This window comes from Sinohyriopsis cumingii, chromosome 4, assembly GCF_028554795.1.
Source record: "Sinohyriopsis cumingii isolate HCF-2022 chromosome 4, ASM2855479v2, whole genome shotgun sequence".
Lineage (NCBI taxonomy): Eukaryota > Metazoa > Mollusca > Bivalvia > Unionida > Unionidae > Sinohyriopsis > Sinohyriopsis cumingii.
The window spans coordinates 142,063,398-142,082,995 of record NC_142964.1 but is presented as its reverse complement, the minus strand read 5'-3'; the positions used below and the strand labels follow the sequence as shown (position 1 = coordinate 142,082,995).

General features: G+C 36.2%; 1 protein-coding gene across 3 annotated transcripts in view; it reads left to right on the top strand.

Moving 5' to 3' along the window:
• LOC149802224 (dedicator of cytokinesis protein 4-like) overlaps positions 1-19,598 on the top strand; it is a 365,588-nt gene that overhangs the window by 328,626 nt on the left and 17,364 nt on the right. For all 3 annotated transcript variants that reach the window (XM_089956651.1, XM_089956650.1, XM_089956649.1), the window contains 3 exons: positions 646-765; positions 13,012-13,069; positions 15,825-15,878. In XM_089956651.1, coding sequence (XP_089812777.1) covers positions 646-765; positions 13,012-13,069; positions 15,825-15,878 — 232 coding nt within the window. The remainder of the gene's footprint in view (positions 1-645; positions 766-13,011; positions 13,070-15,824; positions 15,879-19,598) is intronic.

Sequence of the window (19,598 nt, the reverse complement as noted above, 5' to 3'; positions counted from 1 at the left end):
AGTTTGCCCATGGCAAGAAATATAATTTCATTCACTTTGTTCTGTTTTGCAAACTGTGAATGTCAACCAGTGGCAATACCTACTGGAAATGCTTCTAGCTTAACCTCCATACACTAAAGAGCTTTGAAAGAAAAAGAGCAGATAATGAGGTTTCCAAAAGAGGCTATACCTAATTACAGTACATGGTGACCATATTGCTGTTTTTAACTATGGTATACCTAATTACAATGTTTGTGAATATAATGATATTGGTAACTATGGAAATACCTAATTACAAAGTTTTGTGACTATAATGCTATTGGTAACTATGGAAATACCTAATTACAATGTTTTGTTACTATAATGCTGTTAGTAACTACCTAATTACAGTGCTTTGTGACTATAATGCTATTCAGAGGGCTGTAAAAGTGTACCAAGTTGCAGGTGAAGTTGACTTGTACTGATGTAGGTTCAATATCATAACTACATTAATTTCCAAAATGGGAACCATGATCATACCTGGATTATAATAGAGACTATGCTAAATTGAGGTACTTTATAATGAGGGAATACTTGGTACACATAATAACCTCTGCAAAATGATGACAAAACTTTTGCATATTTATATACTCTACATATTCATAACCTGTACATGCACTCTGATAGGAACCAACACTGCCCAGTGTACAGAGTATATCAGAGAATCAATCCACGGAGTCCAGAATTCCTCCACCTGTGCCCTCTAGACCATCTTCTGTAGTGTGTCCAAGCAACTCTGATTTACAGGTGAGTGACCAATAATAACCCATGTAACAAAGGTAAAGCAAAAAGTTCAGCCAATCAGACAAAAGATGAGTTACTCAAACTTAGTGTGTTTATAGGCAGTCCTGATTTCCTCCTGGTATGTGCACCAACCAGGAGCCATGTGACAAGAGTAAAGCTGTTGAATAGGCAAAAACTTATATAGTTATTGTAGAAATTTTTGATGATATATTTTTCTAAATTAAAATAACAGTAATTACATCAATAATGCACATGAATGTATAATGGAATCCTGTGTGCATGTGTTATTTATCACTTTCATCACATATCATGGAATCACTCTGGAATATATACATCTTGTAACTTTATACAGCACCATATATCTACATTGCTTACAGATCGATGTATTTACTACACTGCAGCACTTCCTTCAGTTTGAATTACCTACTTGCCAGGCATTGAACTATAATATTCAGCTAGTATAAATTTAATCTTAGTTTCAGTTTCTTTTGATTTCATTATTCCTCTGTGAGCCTATAATCATTCATGCAGGAGTTGTCTCTTTTTATGTTATGATGTCTGTCCATTGATCCATCCATTAGCATTTGCTTGAATGATCTGTAAGGGGCCCTGAGTGGCAGAGAGGTCTATAGTGCTCTCTGTTACGGATCACTGCCATCTCACCTCTGTCTGCGTGACTTCGAGTCTCAGATTCAGCTAATGTGGTATGTGAGAAAGCTTGCCAGTAGCTTCTCATTGGTCGGTGGTTCTTACCAGGGTTTTCCTGGGTTCTTCTTCCACCATTAATACTGGCTGCCACGTATAGCCTATTGTGTGCTGAAAAATGGCATTAAACCCTACAAAAACAACAACATGATCTGTAACTTTATAATAGAGATATTTTCATGACACTTTGCCAATGTATATATTATGACTGGGTAATGTGCCATAACCACCATCACACTGCCACAAGGTCATGGTCATAGCTGTGGAAAATGATATTCATTGATTTGTATTCCTTGACTAGAGGAGTATAACCTTTAAACCACTAAAGATAAAATAATTTAACTTTTGGTTATTTATATATCTTAGCTAGGCTGTGTTTTGTACCATAGCCAGTCCCACTGTCTCTGGGTCAATGTAACAGGAAGAGAAAATGTAATTTTGTGATTTGATTCCTTGTATGGAATATAACACTGAAGATATATAATGACACTGAAACCAATCGTATACACCACATCCTTGATAACTCGCGCACATCGGGGTCCAAAAACATTGACCGTACTGTAAGTGAGGCGCGAGTTATCGAGGGACCTATAAAATAAGCCCAAAACCAATAAAGTGATTGATGACATAACGGAGAAATGGGGTGGGTGGGTAGGCAGATTATACTGTTGAATACTCACTTTATAATCATTCTGAGATTAACTGTTAATAAATATCTCTTCATAACGGTGTACTTTATTATTTCCTCATAGGACAACATTAATTTCAGGATAAATTACAGTATATTGAGGCGATCATCAAAAACATTATTCCACGTGGTTTCCGTTCGCTTAACATGTGTACCACTTCACACATTGTGTACTACATCACTAATTTTTATGTTGAATTGGATACATTCTAGTTTTATTGTTTGATCCAAATTAGACGTTTTTTTTTATATACAAAAGATCGACTGTTTTCGAGAAACAGTGTCGATCGAACGATAGATTTGAATGCGATAGAAGTAAAATGGAAAACAAAAAAAACAAGGGTTAATCAGTACTAACATATTTAATTGGTCTACAAATTTAAAACAGCATAAATTAGAACAAGTTAATACTTGCCGTTCGTGCCACGCTTGACAAATATCAATTCACTTTTTGAAAAAATCAGTTGTTTTTTTTTGTGTGTGTGTGTGTTACTCCTTGGTTTCTCTGCCGCCGAGCAAAATCCCTCAGATTTCTCAACTGCATGAGCTTTACGTAGTCAACATTTTGGGTCTCCAGCCACCTTATGGCAACATCAAAATATTTGATTACTTCCTGTGCAGAGGGGTGGGGGTGCAACATCTGCATCTGCATCACTTTCAACACTTGTGTTACTCCAGTTAGAATCGTCTTCTGCTGCAAATTTGTTCGCTATAGAAATAATTATAGTTTCATCTGACATGTATTCGGCTGTGGGGCAATCATTGTCAGCACAAATCCACTCCTCCATATCATCAAGAGAAACGCCCATCTCAGGACCATGAGTCTGTATGAATTTCTCCCAAACAGCCTCGGCATTAATGACATCAGTTTCACTGAAACATTCGAAGTCACTATCATCATTGTTGTCTCTGTTATTGTTTTGCTTTACGTCAAAGGCAGCTCCAAGACCCTTAATCCAGCACCCGAGGTCACTTGTAATCGATTTTTTTTTAATGCAACAAACACTTCCCCAAGTTGTTGATCAAAACAAAGCCGGCATGTACATGTAATTAGGTTCTCACAGAAGTACTCACGGGTTTCAATGTGATGGTCGATTGACTCTTTTCATGTTTTCAGTGAACAGAATATGTTGTGATTATAATGTTTACACTGAAACGGAATTAAAGGATTAGAACGTGACTTTCACACAGGAAGACGTTTAATTGGTGTTTATTTCATTCTCTGTTGCCACCTGTTGGCATTTACCAGAAGTTTTCATTGATCACTATTTCACCAGACTGTTTATATACAGTATACTGACAACTATTTATCATAAAAACTTACATAATATATGATATCTTTAACCCTTTACCTCATAGAGCTTAGTGACAAAGTGCAGCACGCTATAAATAGAACACCTGTTACCTAGCAGACCGCATCCGCATAGGCATGCCTGTGAATTGTTAAGCAATGTAGTGGTGTTACGTTTAACAGCAGTTTTAACCATTTTACGTTTTAGGCAGACATTTATTATATGTGGAAAAATTGAAGAGTAAAGTCCGATTGTTATAGCTGTGTAATTATTTTTCACAGAAGAGTATTTTATGTGCTATAAAATCGAGAGAGAACTCGTTCACCGTCATGTCAGTGAGGCCGCGTGACCGACCGTAGCTGCCATTTCCCATACTCGAAATTTACACGTTTTTTGTCTGCGTCTACATCACTAAGTCATCTGAATTTGATAATCAATAAAAAACTAATTGCTGCTTGCATAAATATCATAGCCTTTACTTAGGTTATTGAATCTTTCGTGTTTGTGATTCTACTCATGAAAACTTCGTAAGTACTGAATGAAATCCTGCCTGTGAACTGTTAAGCAATTTAGTGTATGTTACATTTAACAACAGTTTTAACCATTTTACATTTTTGGTACACATATATTATATGTGGAAAAATTTAAGAGTAATGTCCGATTGTTATAGCTGTGTAATTATTTTCCACAGAAGAATTTTTTTATGTGCTTCAAAATCTTGAGAGAACTCGTTCACTGTCATGTCCGTGAGGCCGCGTGACCAACCGTAGCTGCTATTTCCGATACTTGAAATTTACAAGGTTTTCGTGTGTATCTATATCACTAAGTCATCTGAATTTGATAATTTATAAAAACTAATTGCTGCCTACATCAATATCAGAGACTTTACCTTATTTATTGAATCTTTCGTGGTTGTTATTCTAATCGTGAAAACTTCGTACATACTGAATGAAATCCGCGGCTGCCATTTTGGAGAGTGGAGATTACAACCCAGTTACTTTAAATAGCAGATATCGACCAGTGCATGAATAGCGACCACGTGATCTGACGTAATTGTCATTCGCAGAAATGAATGTAGTATGTAATGGGGGGTTTTCCCCGAAGGTGGCGCTACGAAAACTAGCTCAAAATGGCTGATGGTTACCGCAGGCATCAAAAGGCGCTTCTATGCGAATCTTGTAGAGGCGTCAAAAGGCGCTTCCATGCGAATGGAGTAGAGGCGTCCAAAGACGCTTGTATGAGGTAAAGGGTTAAACAGAGGTCTCGCTAGGATTTTAAAACTGGGTCTTTCTGCCTCTGAATTCAATCACTAAATATCAGTACATTTTCTCACTCGGCCGCCAGTCAAAGCCTTTGAACTAGCCGCCTAGCTGTTGCATCATGTTCTTTTTTTTTTTTTAATGTACTCTTATAAAATGGCAACAGTACATCAAAGAGTCTTTCAGTCACTGAATTCTGTCATTGTAAATATCAGCACAGTTAACTGATCAACACATTTTCCCACAAAGCAGGTGGCTGAAACAGGACCGGCAAATCTTTGAATTTTCCTGCGCACCTATTACATGCGTACGGAGGACTCCCGCCTCAGTGATTTTCTGCGTCCCAGATCAAAAATTGGCGTCCAAATACGCGTAATTAAGCGTTTTCGAGATCTCTGAAATTAATTCTTCTTTAGAACTTGCAAGTTTCAAAATATGGATTATATTTTTACGGGCATTAATCACCATTTTCGATGATAAAACGAGCAATGTATCAAGGTTTAATTTATCAATTCTTATCGTAATTTTTTCATGTTCAGCATATTTTAAAGATATTTTAAATACATTTTCTCTGGAAAAAATCTGGAGCCAAGACGGACACCACGTTATAAGCGGGATCGCGAGTTATCCGGGCGCGAGTTATTGAGGGAGCAGTGTATAATGTATAGCCACATGCCATAGCCATACCCCCAGCCTGAGTATTAGGGTTTTGGCAAGGAAAAATATATTTTCTTTCACTTGTATGCTTGACTAGAGCATTACTTATGAATGACTGAAGATCACACATTACAAACCACATAATGGCAGCAACCTGTTATTATATCTTGCTGGGAATGAAATAAGGAACAGAAATTTGGTGAGAGAACTAAAAGGTTCAAGGTCATAGGGACCCAAATGAAGAACTGGTTTCCTGGTCAATTTTTCCCAGAGTCTTTAATTATTTGCTCATGTTTTCAAACAGAACTATTTAACACCAGTCCGTATATAATTTCATCGTACTTGAAACCAGTGGTTACCCCATTGTCTGACCTTGATAATTTTCTAGTCAGGTCAGTAAAAAAGTGAAATGATTTGTCCTTGTGGCCAGTTTAAAATGATGCAGGTTTATGGAGAAAAAAAATCTGCTGAATCATTCAATGTTTTACAGGATCAGAAACTTTTAAAGTTGCTGGTTTAATGACACTAGAAAGCAATCTGTGGAAAGAGGGAACATTTTTTCTTGATGCTCTTATCAGTGGATTAGTTCTACACTTAATGGGGATTTTTAAAAATAATTACGTGAAGACACAGTGTTCCAAGAAAAGGATCTGGGGATTTTTGCAAAAATAATAACCTTTTTTCCATCTTAGGGCAGAAATGAAGTATAGCCTGTGTAAAAGAATTGTAACGGAGTGGGTTGTGCTTTAAATGAATAATGCAAACACAATGTGATGGACAATGGAAATTTATAAATTGAATTAATAAAAATGTATATATATTATAAATACAATGATTCTCTCACGCTCTCAACATACGATTGATCCAATCACTCTACACAAACATTCACAAATTGAAAAAACAAAAATATGAGTCATGTAATCGTATGTATGGAAAGTGAGATTCAAATAATTTCAAGGAATTCAAATATGTTTCAAATAATATTATGCAATGTAAGAGAGATTCACGTAATATCAATTATGGAATACGATTAAGATTCAAATAATCTTAAGGAATTCAAATATGTTTCAAATAATATTATGCACTGTAAGTGAGATTCACATAATCTCCTATATTATGCAATGTAAGCGAGATTCCACATAATCTCCTATAATACAAATAAGATTCAAAATAATCTCATGCAATTGAAAATGTACTCAATCAAAACATCAGTTGGAACAAATATATGCCTCTTGACACTTGTACAGTCGTATGATTCATAAACTGATGAACCACACAGTTTCACCGAGTCCTTGGGTTGGCCCACACTTTTATCGGCTGCTCACACCCTTCACGGAACCACCACATGTACAGACATTCGTATACACTTATGTACAGATAGCATACATCACCCTTGTTCGGTTAGAAATGGAATCTACCTTAAACCCATAAGAGAGGGAATAATAGTCAGGGTAAAATACCTGTGCATATCGTGGTTTTAATGTCTCTCGTCACAAGTAATTTTCAACAAGATACATGCTAGTGCAGTCGCTTACCTGGAAAAACAATTATTCACCCTAGGTAACATTGTACGCATGTACAAAAAATGGTCAAATAGTTCTAAGGCATAACCAAGTTATTTCTTGCCTTATTCTGTGACAGTCTGCATCTGATGTGTGCAAATGTTCTTGGTTTTTGATGGATTATTTTAATTTTTTGTATGCCTTTCTTTATAAACATCACATTAAGATGTACATATCATTCTGCACTGAGACTGATTTTTCTTTAGAGATTTATAAAGTGGCTGGGAGCTGTGGATACATTCATGTAATTTTGCATTGAGACTGATTTATCTTTAGAGATTTATAAAGTGACTGGGAGCTGCAGATACATTCATATAATTTTGCATTGGGACTGATTATTCTTTAGAGATTTATAAAGTGATTGGGAGCTGCAGATACATTCATATAATTTTGCATTGGGACTGATTATTCTTTAGAGATTTATAAAATGGCTGGGAGCTGCAGATACATTCATATAATTTTGAATTGAGACTTATTATTCTTTAGAGATTTATAAAGTGATTGGGAGCTGCAGATACATTCATATAATTTTGCATTGGGACTGATTATTCTTTAGAGATTTATAAAGTGACTGGGAGCTGTGGATACATTTATATAATTTTGCAATGAGGCTGATTATTCTTTAGAGATTTATAAAGTGACTGGGAGCTGTGTGAAAATTATACAACAACCTGAAGTATATATATCTTAAAAGCCAGGAATATTTCCTGACACAAAATTAAAAGGATACACCAAAAGAATAATAATTTTTAAAACTCTTAGTTATTAAAAATAAAGTTGGTTGATTGGTTTGTTTTTAAAAGTACTGAGGTAATGGGAGGTAAGTACTTTTCCCAGTGACACTGAGGCAGCTGTCCCTTGATGACCTTGGCAGGTATGAATCAATAAAGTGTTGGATGTGCAAAATTGTAACAGTGTGATGCAATGTATTACTTTTAATTTTTAATATTTGTACATCATGATTCCATGAAAGTCGTAATTATATTTTGTTTAATTACTTTAATTTCCCTTTCTGTCCCTATAGATTATAATGATATGATTTTGATGCATAACAAATCAAGGTGACACCTCCACCTCCTCCCATCAGTCGGTAACAGCATCAGATGAGGCAGAGATCTCAACATTTGCCCAATGTCCCAAACGTCAGGGATACTAAAATTCTCTCCTGCTTGGAGAAATTCCCTGGGACTACCTCTCCACCAGATCTCTGGCTGCTCCCTCATTCATCTACAATTATGGAGCTTATCCAGTTTTCCCAAAGGTTTAGTAAGACCAGGAGTCTACTAGACAACATATTGGGTGTTCTATCTCTACCTCAATATTGAGACCTTTGGTATCTGCTGCTAGTTACATGGTTCACACCCCTTCCTGGCTCCTTAAACATCCCACTTTAGATTCTGCCATGGCAGAGGTGGGTATTTCCTTCCTATTAACTCTTTATCTTCTGCTAACACATATATGTGATGCTAAATATAGCCTTGTATCACCAGAGATGCATATACAAGTTTCTAATACTCTCACTGGCACTGTTGACTCATACATGCATGTCTGGACATGGGTTGGGAAACCCCTGAGATGCATATATACATTTCATATTAAAGCTTTGCATTGGATGAAATTGTAATCATCCTGTCTTTTTAACAATATTTAGCCAGTGAAAGTAGTCCTTACTTAAAGTGATGAAAGTGTTCTGTTGGTAGTTTTACAGCCTTTAAGCAGGAATTTCCACTGAAAATGGGATCAGTTGTGAAAGTGAAACAAAATGGCAACATTCATGTATTCAGACAATTCCAGCTAGAATTTTGAAGGATTTGAAAGTGTTGACATTGCAAATTGCATCAACTTCAGATTCAAGACAAACAATCAGACATTAATGTATGTCCTGTTTTGACACCGAACATTTCAGATTTATCTGAATCTGAGGACGAAACACTCAGTGATCTTGTATGGTTGGAACATTTGGGGCCAGTACACGGGAAAGATTTTACAACCGATACATTTCAATGAAAATGCAAGGAAAATAGATTTCTTCTTTAAAAAATGTCACCAAAGAAATTTTCCAGTCAAAGGCTAATGCATTTTGACCTGCAGTGAATACAGTCTGTGATAGAATTTTGTAAATGCAATTTGCTTTGCATTGTTTAGTTTTATTGTTCATGGACCAGAAGAGCTTATGGGATGACCTGTTGTCTGATCCTTATCTCAGTTTTGTTATTGTTGACTCCTAAACTGCTTGGAGGTTTGCCACGAAACTCTACATAAACATTCATCTTAAGGTTTAGTTTGGTCCTAAATGAAAATGGTGCCACTTGTGGACATCCAATTTTGAAAATGTTTTTATCACTACTTACCTTAAATGGATTTTCAAATCGACATTTGGTTTTCACTGAAAGACTTCTTGTGATGTCTTTTTGGTCTGAAATGAAACTATTCTTGATCCTACCTCCGATATGGCTGTCATGGCAACGTTTAAAAAAAAATTGACTTCTCCTCTGAATGGAAAGTCAAAATGAAATAAAACATGTTGATCCAACATCCAGTATAACCACCATTTTGACAATTGTCACTACTTCTCTTGAATGGATGCTCATGTCAAGACATGGGGTTGTCACCAAAAGACTTCCTACGATGTCTGGTTGGTCCTTTTGAAAATGCTCACCATTCCCCTAGTTCAGATTTAGTTAGGGAAAACAATAAATTATATTTTGAACATTTCAGTCTTTAATTAAAAATTCTAGTATATAAGATAATTTAAAGATTAAATTTTGGATACAAAAAAGTAACTTCTGATCCCATAATGTTTTACTAAGAACAGAATGGAAGGCAGAATCTAAATTTAACACAAACCCCAAGATGTACTGAAGACTTCCACGTGGAAATGCTTCATATTTCACGGGTCAGATATTTACAGTGGCATTGTACCGTTATAAATCCATATGCATACTTTGCAAAACTGTAAAGATATTCAGTGAAACATTACTATAAAACTTTTTTTAACATAAATTTGGATTTATGGAACACAATTCTGGCATTGTGTCCAAAATTTTGCAATAGTTTCATAAATTTGAATCATTTGGGAAGATATGCTGTATTCTTGAAGAAAAGATATGTTAACACTGCCTCTAGTTTATTTTTGAAAGGAGGTTAGCCCAGTAAAAAGCTGATTATTGTTAATCCAATTAAATGTATTCCAGATATATCAACAGTCAAGCCATTAAGTCTTTATGTTGGTCTTTGGGGCATTTTTTTGTACAGTATAGTTCATTATGGTGTTAATACCTTTGAACTCCAGTATAGTTCATTATGCGGTTAATACCCTTGAACTCCAGTATAGTTCATTATGGTGTTAATACCTTTGTACTCCAATATAGTTCATTATGCGGTTAATACCCTTGAACTCCAGTATAGTTCATTATGGTGTTAATACCTTTGTACTCCAATATAGTTCATTATGTGATTAATACCCTTGAACTCCAGTATAGCATCATAATGAACTATAATCATTATGATATTAATACCCTTGAACTCCAGTATAATTCACCACTCTGGTGGCCTAGTGGTTAGAGGGTCTGCCTCGGATGCAGGAGGTCGTGGGTTCGATCCCCGGTCGAGTCATACCAAAGACTTACAAAAATGGTACTAACATTGTCTCGCTAGGTGCTCAGCATTAAGAGGTTAGTGTTAGGACTGGTTGGCCTGGTGTCAGGATAATGTAACTGGGTGGGACATCATGCTATATATTTGTAGCATGATGCCCCAGTGCTAGACATCACTATAAACTGCCACATTGCAGACATCGTAGCGATATGACTGAAAAATTGTTAAAGCTATGTTAAAGATCCAAATCACACCAGCATAGTTCATTATGATGTTAATACCCTTGAATTCCAGTATAGTTCATTATGCTGTTAATATCTTTGAACTCCACTATAGTTCATTGTGATGTTAATACCTTGAAGTCCAATATAGTTCATTATGATGTTAATACCTTTGAACTCCAGTATAGTTCATATTGTGTTAATACCCTTGAACTCCAGTATAGTTTATTATGATGTTAATACCCATGAACCCCAGTATAGTTTATTATGTATAGTTTATTATGATGTTAATACCTTTGAACTCCAGAATAGTTCATTATGATGTTAATGGCTTTGAACTCCAATATAGTTCATTATGATGTTAATACCCTTGAACTCCAGTATAGTTCATTATGATGTTAATACCCTTGAACTCCAGTATAGTTCATTATGCTGTTAATATCTTTGAACTCCACTATAGTTCATTGTGATGTTAATACCCTTGAACTCCAGTATAGTTCATTATGATGTTAATACCCTTGAACTCCAAAATAGTTCATTATGATGTTAATACCCTTGAACTCCAATATAGTTCATTTTGATGTTAATACCCTTGAACTCCAATATAGTTTATTATGATGTTAATACCCTTGAGCTCCAGTATAGTTCATTGTGATGTTAATACCCTTGAACTCCGGTATAGTTTATTATGATGTTAATACCTTTGTTTCATAGGTTTGTATGAGCGCATCAGCGAGAAATTAGGTATTTTGGATTTTAATTGAATCTAGCAAGAAAATTCGATAAATTATGATACTATATGCAGTTTTGATGGATACAACACAGTCCACTTGTGAGTACACATAATCTCACCAATGAGTGCCCCACCTTCAGTAAAGATTATTGAATATATAAGAAATGTTGCAAGTATTTCCTGATTAATATGAAATTGGTAACTACATCACTGCAGTCCTTAGATTTGTGCACCAACACTACCACTAACTACCACCCCCACCCCAAGTCTTGCATAGCCAAGAGGATGCACTTGTAGTACCATATATACTGACTTATGAGACAAGGCCAACTGCAGAGACCCAGATCTGCCAGCACGTCATGTGATGGCAAATCTGAATCTGTACAGTTTGTTAGACTGTGACCTGCATGCACATTATGCAATGGCACATCAGGATCTTAGTTGTTTGCCATTTGACTCAACTTATAAGCAAGTTCATATGGTATTTTCTTGAGTTAACTGACTTTGTTGGATATTCCTTGAAATGGTACATAGCACAATGGCACATTATGGACCCTACCATTGTGCTGTGGTGTGGTGGGATGTTCACCATTTAGGTAATACCAGTAACATTGCCACATGCCTACTCTTCCAGCAAAGCACCACAGACATTACATGCAAAGATAAATGGACATGGTCAGAGCCTGAATTGTGTTACATATAGTATTGTCACTCTTGTCTTGCAATATGTGTTGCATTGCTTGGGTATGTATTGTATCACCAGCAACATATTTTGATATGTATCGTTTCACAACCAAGCAGGTGGTTCTCATCTCTTTAGATTTTATAGGCAGACATAGGAGTGGGGGGTGTTGGGGTTGTAGTTCTCTAGTGTGTTAGCTGAAATACAGAACAGAGAGATGCTTCACTAAATATTTTGTATTTTCCAATATTGAAAGAAATAGGATATCCATAATGATCCGACTGATAAATCTTTGCCAGATATTAGGGGCTAACAAAATGATGGGTCAGGGCAGAGTTTAGGGGCTTCCAAATTGCTTGGTATGGGCAGTTTTCATCCAAAATGCTGGGTCAGGTCAAAATTGAGGGCTACCAAAATGCTTGGTCAGGGCATAAGGTAGGGGCTACCAAAATGCTGGTTCAGGTCAAAGATTGAATTAAGGTATCCAGGTTGACTGCTAAATTGCATAATGACTTGTTCAGCATTTTGTTTTCTTAACAACATAACTATACTAATTTACAAAAGAGAATTGAAAATTAATAACTCATAAGAAGATGAAAGTAAGTCTTACAATGTCAACAGTTTCATATTTGAGTGCCTTGTCTGTTCTACTGAACATTACCTGGGCAACCATTACCTGGGCAACCAGACTCTTGTTCTTCATAGCCCACATCATGTCATCAGATTTTTCATTTTGTTCACACTTGTCACTGATATATATCACTACATTTCTTGCAAAAAAGAAAGAAATTGTCTTTACATTCAATATCACATATGATGCATAACATCCTGTTCTGTTTTGTTTTACTTTCAGATCTCAAACCAAAGAGAGCCCCCAAAAGTTCATAGTGTTCCAACAATCATGAAGCCAGGTCAGCAAATTCTCTCAGCTTCATTCCAGGATTGATCAGAATTCAACTATATACTTTGTACCTTTTTTATGATAGGTCCCCACTTGTAGAAATGGCCCAATGGAAGATATACTTTGCCCATCTTTCCATCCATCCTCCTATACGGATATTTTTCAAAACCACGCTTGCACTTTGGGTACATTTTGGGATGAATGTGCGTAACACATAATCTAGGTTCTTATGACCTCCCCTTTTTAATTTTATTCAGCACTAAAATCAAATAAAAAGAGCTTGTTTTGAGTTCCAGCAGTGTTTTGCTTATTGCATTCAGTGCAGCAGTGTTGCATCTAGAGTCTGAATTTTCTTTTTGCAAGCTTTGGTCATGAAAAGATTAAAACTATTCAGCAAGTTTCATAAATTAGATGCAAATTGAACACAAATATTATAAGATTCTTGTGGACAATCACATTACATATTTGGTGCTTATGAGACTGCTGATAATTGATATCCTCCATTATCTATGTATTTTATTTCCCAAGATGCACCATGCCGATATGAAACTAACACCCTGTCACTTTAGTTGATCGAAAGTTTCCAAACCTGCCATTCTGGGAATGACATCACTGCCTAACTACATAGGAAACCAGGTTTTACCAGTTATTGATCCCTGATTCTGACTTACCAGTTGAGGTCAGGTGCCATTGAATGTTGTATCTTCATTATCACAGGGACAAAACACAAGTATGCTATTTTCAGTAGACCTTGAGATAATAGTGAGCAAATAATTGTGTAGTCCATGATAATCTTACTGATGTAAACTTCATGGGAATTAGGCTGACCAGCAGTGTGCATTGACTATGGCAGTGCAGCAGTATTTATGGATGTAAATGGTAAATGAGTGCTACATTCAATCCAGTGCTAGATCTTCTTTTGAATATTGTGTGTGAAATTTTTATTTAATATCTTTATTCCGGTGGTCCCTTGTAATTTAAAGAAATTTTGCTTAAAGTTTGTATCAGTTTCCTTCACAAAATTTGACTGTTATCAGTATTAGTTTCAGTTGTTTATGGACAGTAACATTTATAGGATAATTTAAGATATTTGTAAGACAATCTTTTTAATGAAGTAAAGTTGATTGTTTTTTAAAGAAATTTCAAAATATTATTGGCTATATCATGCCATAGAAATGGGAGCTATGTGCCTTTCACAAGGGTAAACCAAGGCAGTCAACCCAAGCATCAAACCCACCATAGATAAGAGTAAGGCAAACCAAAGCAACCAATCCAAGCATCAAACCCACCATAGATTAGAGTCAGACAAACCAAAGCAACCAATCTAAGCATCCAACTCACCATAGATTAGAGACAGGGCAGCCGATCAAGCATCAAACCCACCATAGATTAGAGTCAAGGCAGCCAACCCAAGCATCAAACCCACTATAGATTAGAGTCAAGGCAGCCAATCCAAGATTCAAACCCACTATAGATTAGAGTCAAGGCAGCCAATCCAAGCATCAAATCCACCATAGATTAGAGTCAAGGTAGCCAGTCCAAGCATCAAACCCACCATAGATTAGAGTCAGGCAAACCAAGACAACCAATCCAAGCACTGAACCCACCATAGATTAGAGCCATGGCAGCCAATCCAAGCATCCAACCCACCATAGATTTTAGTCAAGGCAGCCAATCCAAGCATCTAACCCACTTTAGATTAGAGACAGAGACTCTTGGGACACATTTTTAATAATGATGCTGTTGAAAACAGAAAATTAAAACACTTCAAATCAACATTGAGTTCCAGTACTTTATAATTTTATTCAGCAGAAACACAGTTATATTTTATACCATAAGTTATTCAACAGAAACAGGATTATATTTTGCATCATAGGTTTATTCTGTTAAACAGAAAATCTGATGCTTGATACTTAAAGGTTAACCTCTTAGCATTCTTTTTATTTACATGCTTCCAGGAAATTGGGAAAGAGTTGGAGGAAAGAATAGGTTTGTTCCAGACCAGGAAAAGCCAATGAATGTTGTAAATATTGATCAAAGATGGAAATGGAATTTTCAGATACCACTGGTTACCCCCACGACCAACCAACCCAAAATTACATAACTGATTTGTAACTGTACAATTCATGAATGATTCCAGCAAGATAACTTTTATGGAATTTATACTTAGAATTGGAAATTTTGCAAGCAAAAGACAGATCTTGCATTGTGAGGTTGATTAGAATATCAGTGAAGCTAGCAAAAGACAGATGATGCATTGTAAGGCTGATTAGAGGTTTAGTGAACCTAGCAAAAGACAGATCATGCATTGTGAGGCTGATTAGAGGATCAGTGAAACTAGCAAAAGACAGATCTTGCATTGTGTGGCTGATTAGAGGATCAGTGAAACTAGCAAAAGACAGATCATGCATTGTGAGGCTGATTAAAGGATCAGTGATGATAGCAAAAGACAGATCATGCATTGTGAGGCTGATTTGAGGATCAGTGATGCAGAAGACAGATCATGCATTGTGAGGTTCATGAAAACTAATGATATTGATGTTAGACAGCTGTTAGTGTTGATACTGAAAGCTATAGACAGTGGCAAATATTAACTTCAGAAAACTGCTGCTAAACATATGTTATAACCCAGATTGTTGCTATAATTAGAGAAATATGGTAATTTGTGACTTTAGCAGAAATTAAAACCTGCATACTTGAATACGCAATGTGCTCTGAGGTTAAATACATTTTTTAGATATATTTTTGTATTCTCTGTATTACAGATGCTGAGCCCGGTTCGTCTCCCATTCCAAAGATCCCTCGTCGCAAAACTGAAGGTATCTGTCAAAGAATAGAAATTTGAAATGTTTTGAATCTTTTGTCTTAGAAATTTAGTGCATGTAATTTAATCGTAATTAATTGGTTCAGTAAATGACAGTGCCTATAAATACTGGTCTAAAACAAGGAGAGGAAGTTAATCTGAGCCTCTGAAGTAGTTGGAAGCTTAAATTACTCAGCGATGGATAAAGATTGGGGCACATGGCATGCTGTCCAGGCCCCAACCAGTCATAAGGGCCCTCTCGAGTTGCCGTGATTAAAATTACATGTGTTTAATTAAACTATATATAGGTCTAAACCTCTAATATAGCTATAATAATTGTACACATAAAAAGGACTGCTCTCGAGGTATCTTTATAGACCAGTATTTAAGTGTCCTGTGCGCCCCAAAGCTAAAGTACTGCCCCCCATCCAACCATTAATCCACCCTTGGTAATACTCTTAATTTCTGTATTGCATACCTGTCAACTCTCACACCAGTAGAACAAAAACTCCCAATTTTAGGGGTTGTTCATGCCTACCTCCCGATCTCATATCTCCCAATATTTTTAGAGAACTCCCGATTATTACATTATGTCTGTCAATTTTCATTTCTCAAAAAAATCCTACATAAATAGATATTTTGTTTGCAATCCAAGAAAGCCATGTTCCCTTTTATCACCTGTGAATATTGTTGTGATGAAATAATCAATATAATACTACAAAGTTATTTTCTTCATTAAATAGAATGTTGATTTCAAACATTATTCATGTAAATTTCATAATTTTTTTCAACCCCTACAACAATACTCTAGTAAAAAAATAAACTAAAGAAAAATTGTCACCAATTAATTTCAGTCTGATGAATGATTGCTGTGAATGCTAATGTTCTCTTCAAGCAAAATAGCATCTCCATTCCCACGATAGAAACTTACATGAGTAAAACACCTGGCATTTCTGCACCATAGATATACATTTTATTACCATGATCAAATTAAAAGAAGGAGTAAAAATACTAGACTGTACAGTATATGAGTTCCCAAAGAACTAATTCAAAATAAATATTTTAGTTCGTAAATAGTGTTACATGCCATATGAGTTGACCCTAAGGAATTAAGTTGGGATATAAAACCTGGGAAAAAATGTTGCCCCATGTAAGGTAACTTGTGACTGCTAATTTGAACTGTTAATTTTTTTATTCACTCTCCCTGTTCGGCTTTTGAAAAGTTGACAGTGTTGGTAGCTAACTGCTGTATTGTAAAAGCATACTTATTGGTACATCCTTATTTCATCTCAACCATTCTTAGGTGATAAAACTGAACTGGCCTGATTGCAGAGCAATTCCAGCCTATGAATTGACAATGTTTGACCATTCTTCTGCCCATCTCTCAGTCTATACATCTGGCATGAGCACTTGTTTAAGGTCATTATTTAGCCCATTTTCTTGGACATGATTGCCAGCAGAGTCATGTCCCTTAATATATGAATGTATTAAGATGAGTACTTTATAGTCCAGTAACAACTACCATTCGTACTTGCTTTTAAGTCAAGTCCAACTGCAAACAAAAGAGATCCTGATCCGCTATGGCATTTTATGTCTGCAGATCAAGGTCTGTGTTGTTTGTCATACTCCTAACAAACTGCACAGACCCAAGTCTGCCGGTGTATTATGTGACACCAGATCTAGGTCTAGCAGTTTGCAATCGGACATGTCTTATAAGCGAGTACCGATGGTAGGTTGTATCATCATGTCTCATCCACAAATGATGTGTCAACCTTTGCAGTTTCCTTGACACTACATATTTTTGTAACATGACAAAGATGCACCATAAGGAGTAATACATCATAAGGAGTACTATACCATAAGGAGTACTACACCATAAGGAGTACTGCATGATAAGGAGTACTACACCATTTAGACAAAACAAAGCATTGCCAATCCAGCAATACATCATATGTAGTTCTGTCTTGCCTGCAGTGCATAAACTAGGTGTAGTGATAATTTTTCTGATGCTGTCATAGATGTTGAAGTTAAGATTTTTGAATTGAATTTATTTTCACTGAATCTATTGCAAGTAGAGTGATAACACATGATGGGTTTATTCATATTGGGGTACTATGCACGATGGAAAAGTAGATAATTGTTACCAATTTTTATGTTCCAGCAAATAGATTTATGTTTTAGCATTGAACTCATTTTCTCTGATACTGTTTTTGTGTACAGTTTTGAAACTTTGAGTTTATTTATCTTTTAGTGTGCTACTCACAGCAGGCAAAAGTAGGTCATAATGACTATTTACACTGTAGAAATTGTGTGACAGTTTTGCAGTTCACTCAGTTTCTTTGAGATTAATGTATCAGCAGACATGAAACTTGATTGATTTGTTCATTTTGAAGGGTACTTTTCATCAGAGGCAAAAGAATGTCACATTGACCTACTTTTCACTCTTTTCAAGATTTTGGTATCATATCAAAGACAATCATACAAGACAGCATTCAGCATAATTCATAATTTAATCATCTCTACACTAAACATTTACAGTTTGAAAATCACACACAAGAACCTCCATGTCAGCATCATACACAAGAACCTCCATGTCAGTATCACACACAAGAACCTCCATGTCAGCATCATACACAAGAACCTCCATGTCAGTATCATACACATGAACCTCCATGTCAGCATCATACACAAGAACCTCCATGTCAGTATCATACACAAGAACCTCCATGTCAGCATCATACACAAGAACCTCCATGTCAGTATCATACACAAGAACCTCCATGTCAGTATCATACACATGAACCTCCATGTCAGCATCATACACAAAAACCTCCACGTCAGCATCATACACAAGAACTTCCATGTCAGCATCATACACATGAACCTCCATATCAGTATCATACACATAAACCTCCATCATACACAAGAACCTCCATGTCAGTATCATACACATGAACCTCCCTGTCAGCATCATACACAAAAACCTCATGTCAGCATCATACACAAGAACCTCCATGTCAGCATCATACACATGAACCTCCATATCAGCATCATACCCACAAACCTCCATCATACACAAGAACCTCCATGTCAGTATCATACACATGAACCTCCCTGTCAGCATCATACACAGAAACCTCCACATCAGCATCATACACAAGAACCTCCATGTCAGCATCATACACCAGAACCTCCATGTCAGCATCATACACATGAACTTCCATCATACACAAGAACCACCATGTCAGCATCATGCACATGAACCTCCTTTAGAACATTCAACATTTGAACATCCTTGTTGACATCCAACACCTGAACCTTCTTGTGAACATCAGATGAACCTCCTAATGAATATCCAATACATGAACCTCCTTGTGAATGCCTAGCACATGAGGCTTCTTGTGAACATCCAATAAATTAAACTTCTTGTGAACATCCAACAAATGAACCTTTTTATGAACATATACATGGGCCTCCTTGTGAAAATCCAACACATGAACCTCCTTGTGAACTTCCAACATGTGAACATCAAACAAATGAACCTTCTTATGAGTATCCAACACATAAGCCTCCTTGTGAACATCCAACACATGAACCTCCTTGTGAACATCCAACACTTGATCCTTGTGAACATCCAACTTTGAACATCCATGAACATATCTAACACCTGACCTACCTTGTGAACAACCAACACTAGATCCTTGTGAACATCCAATACATGAAACTCCTAAGCTGG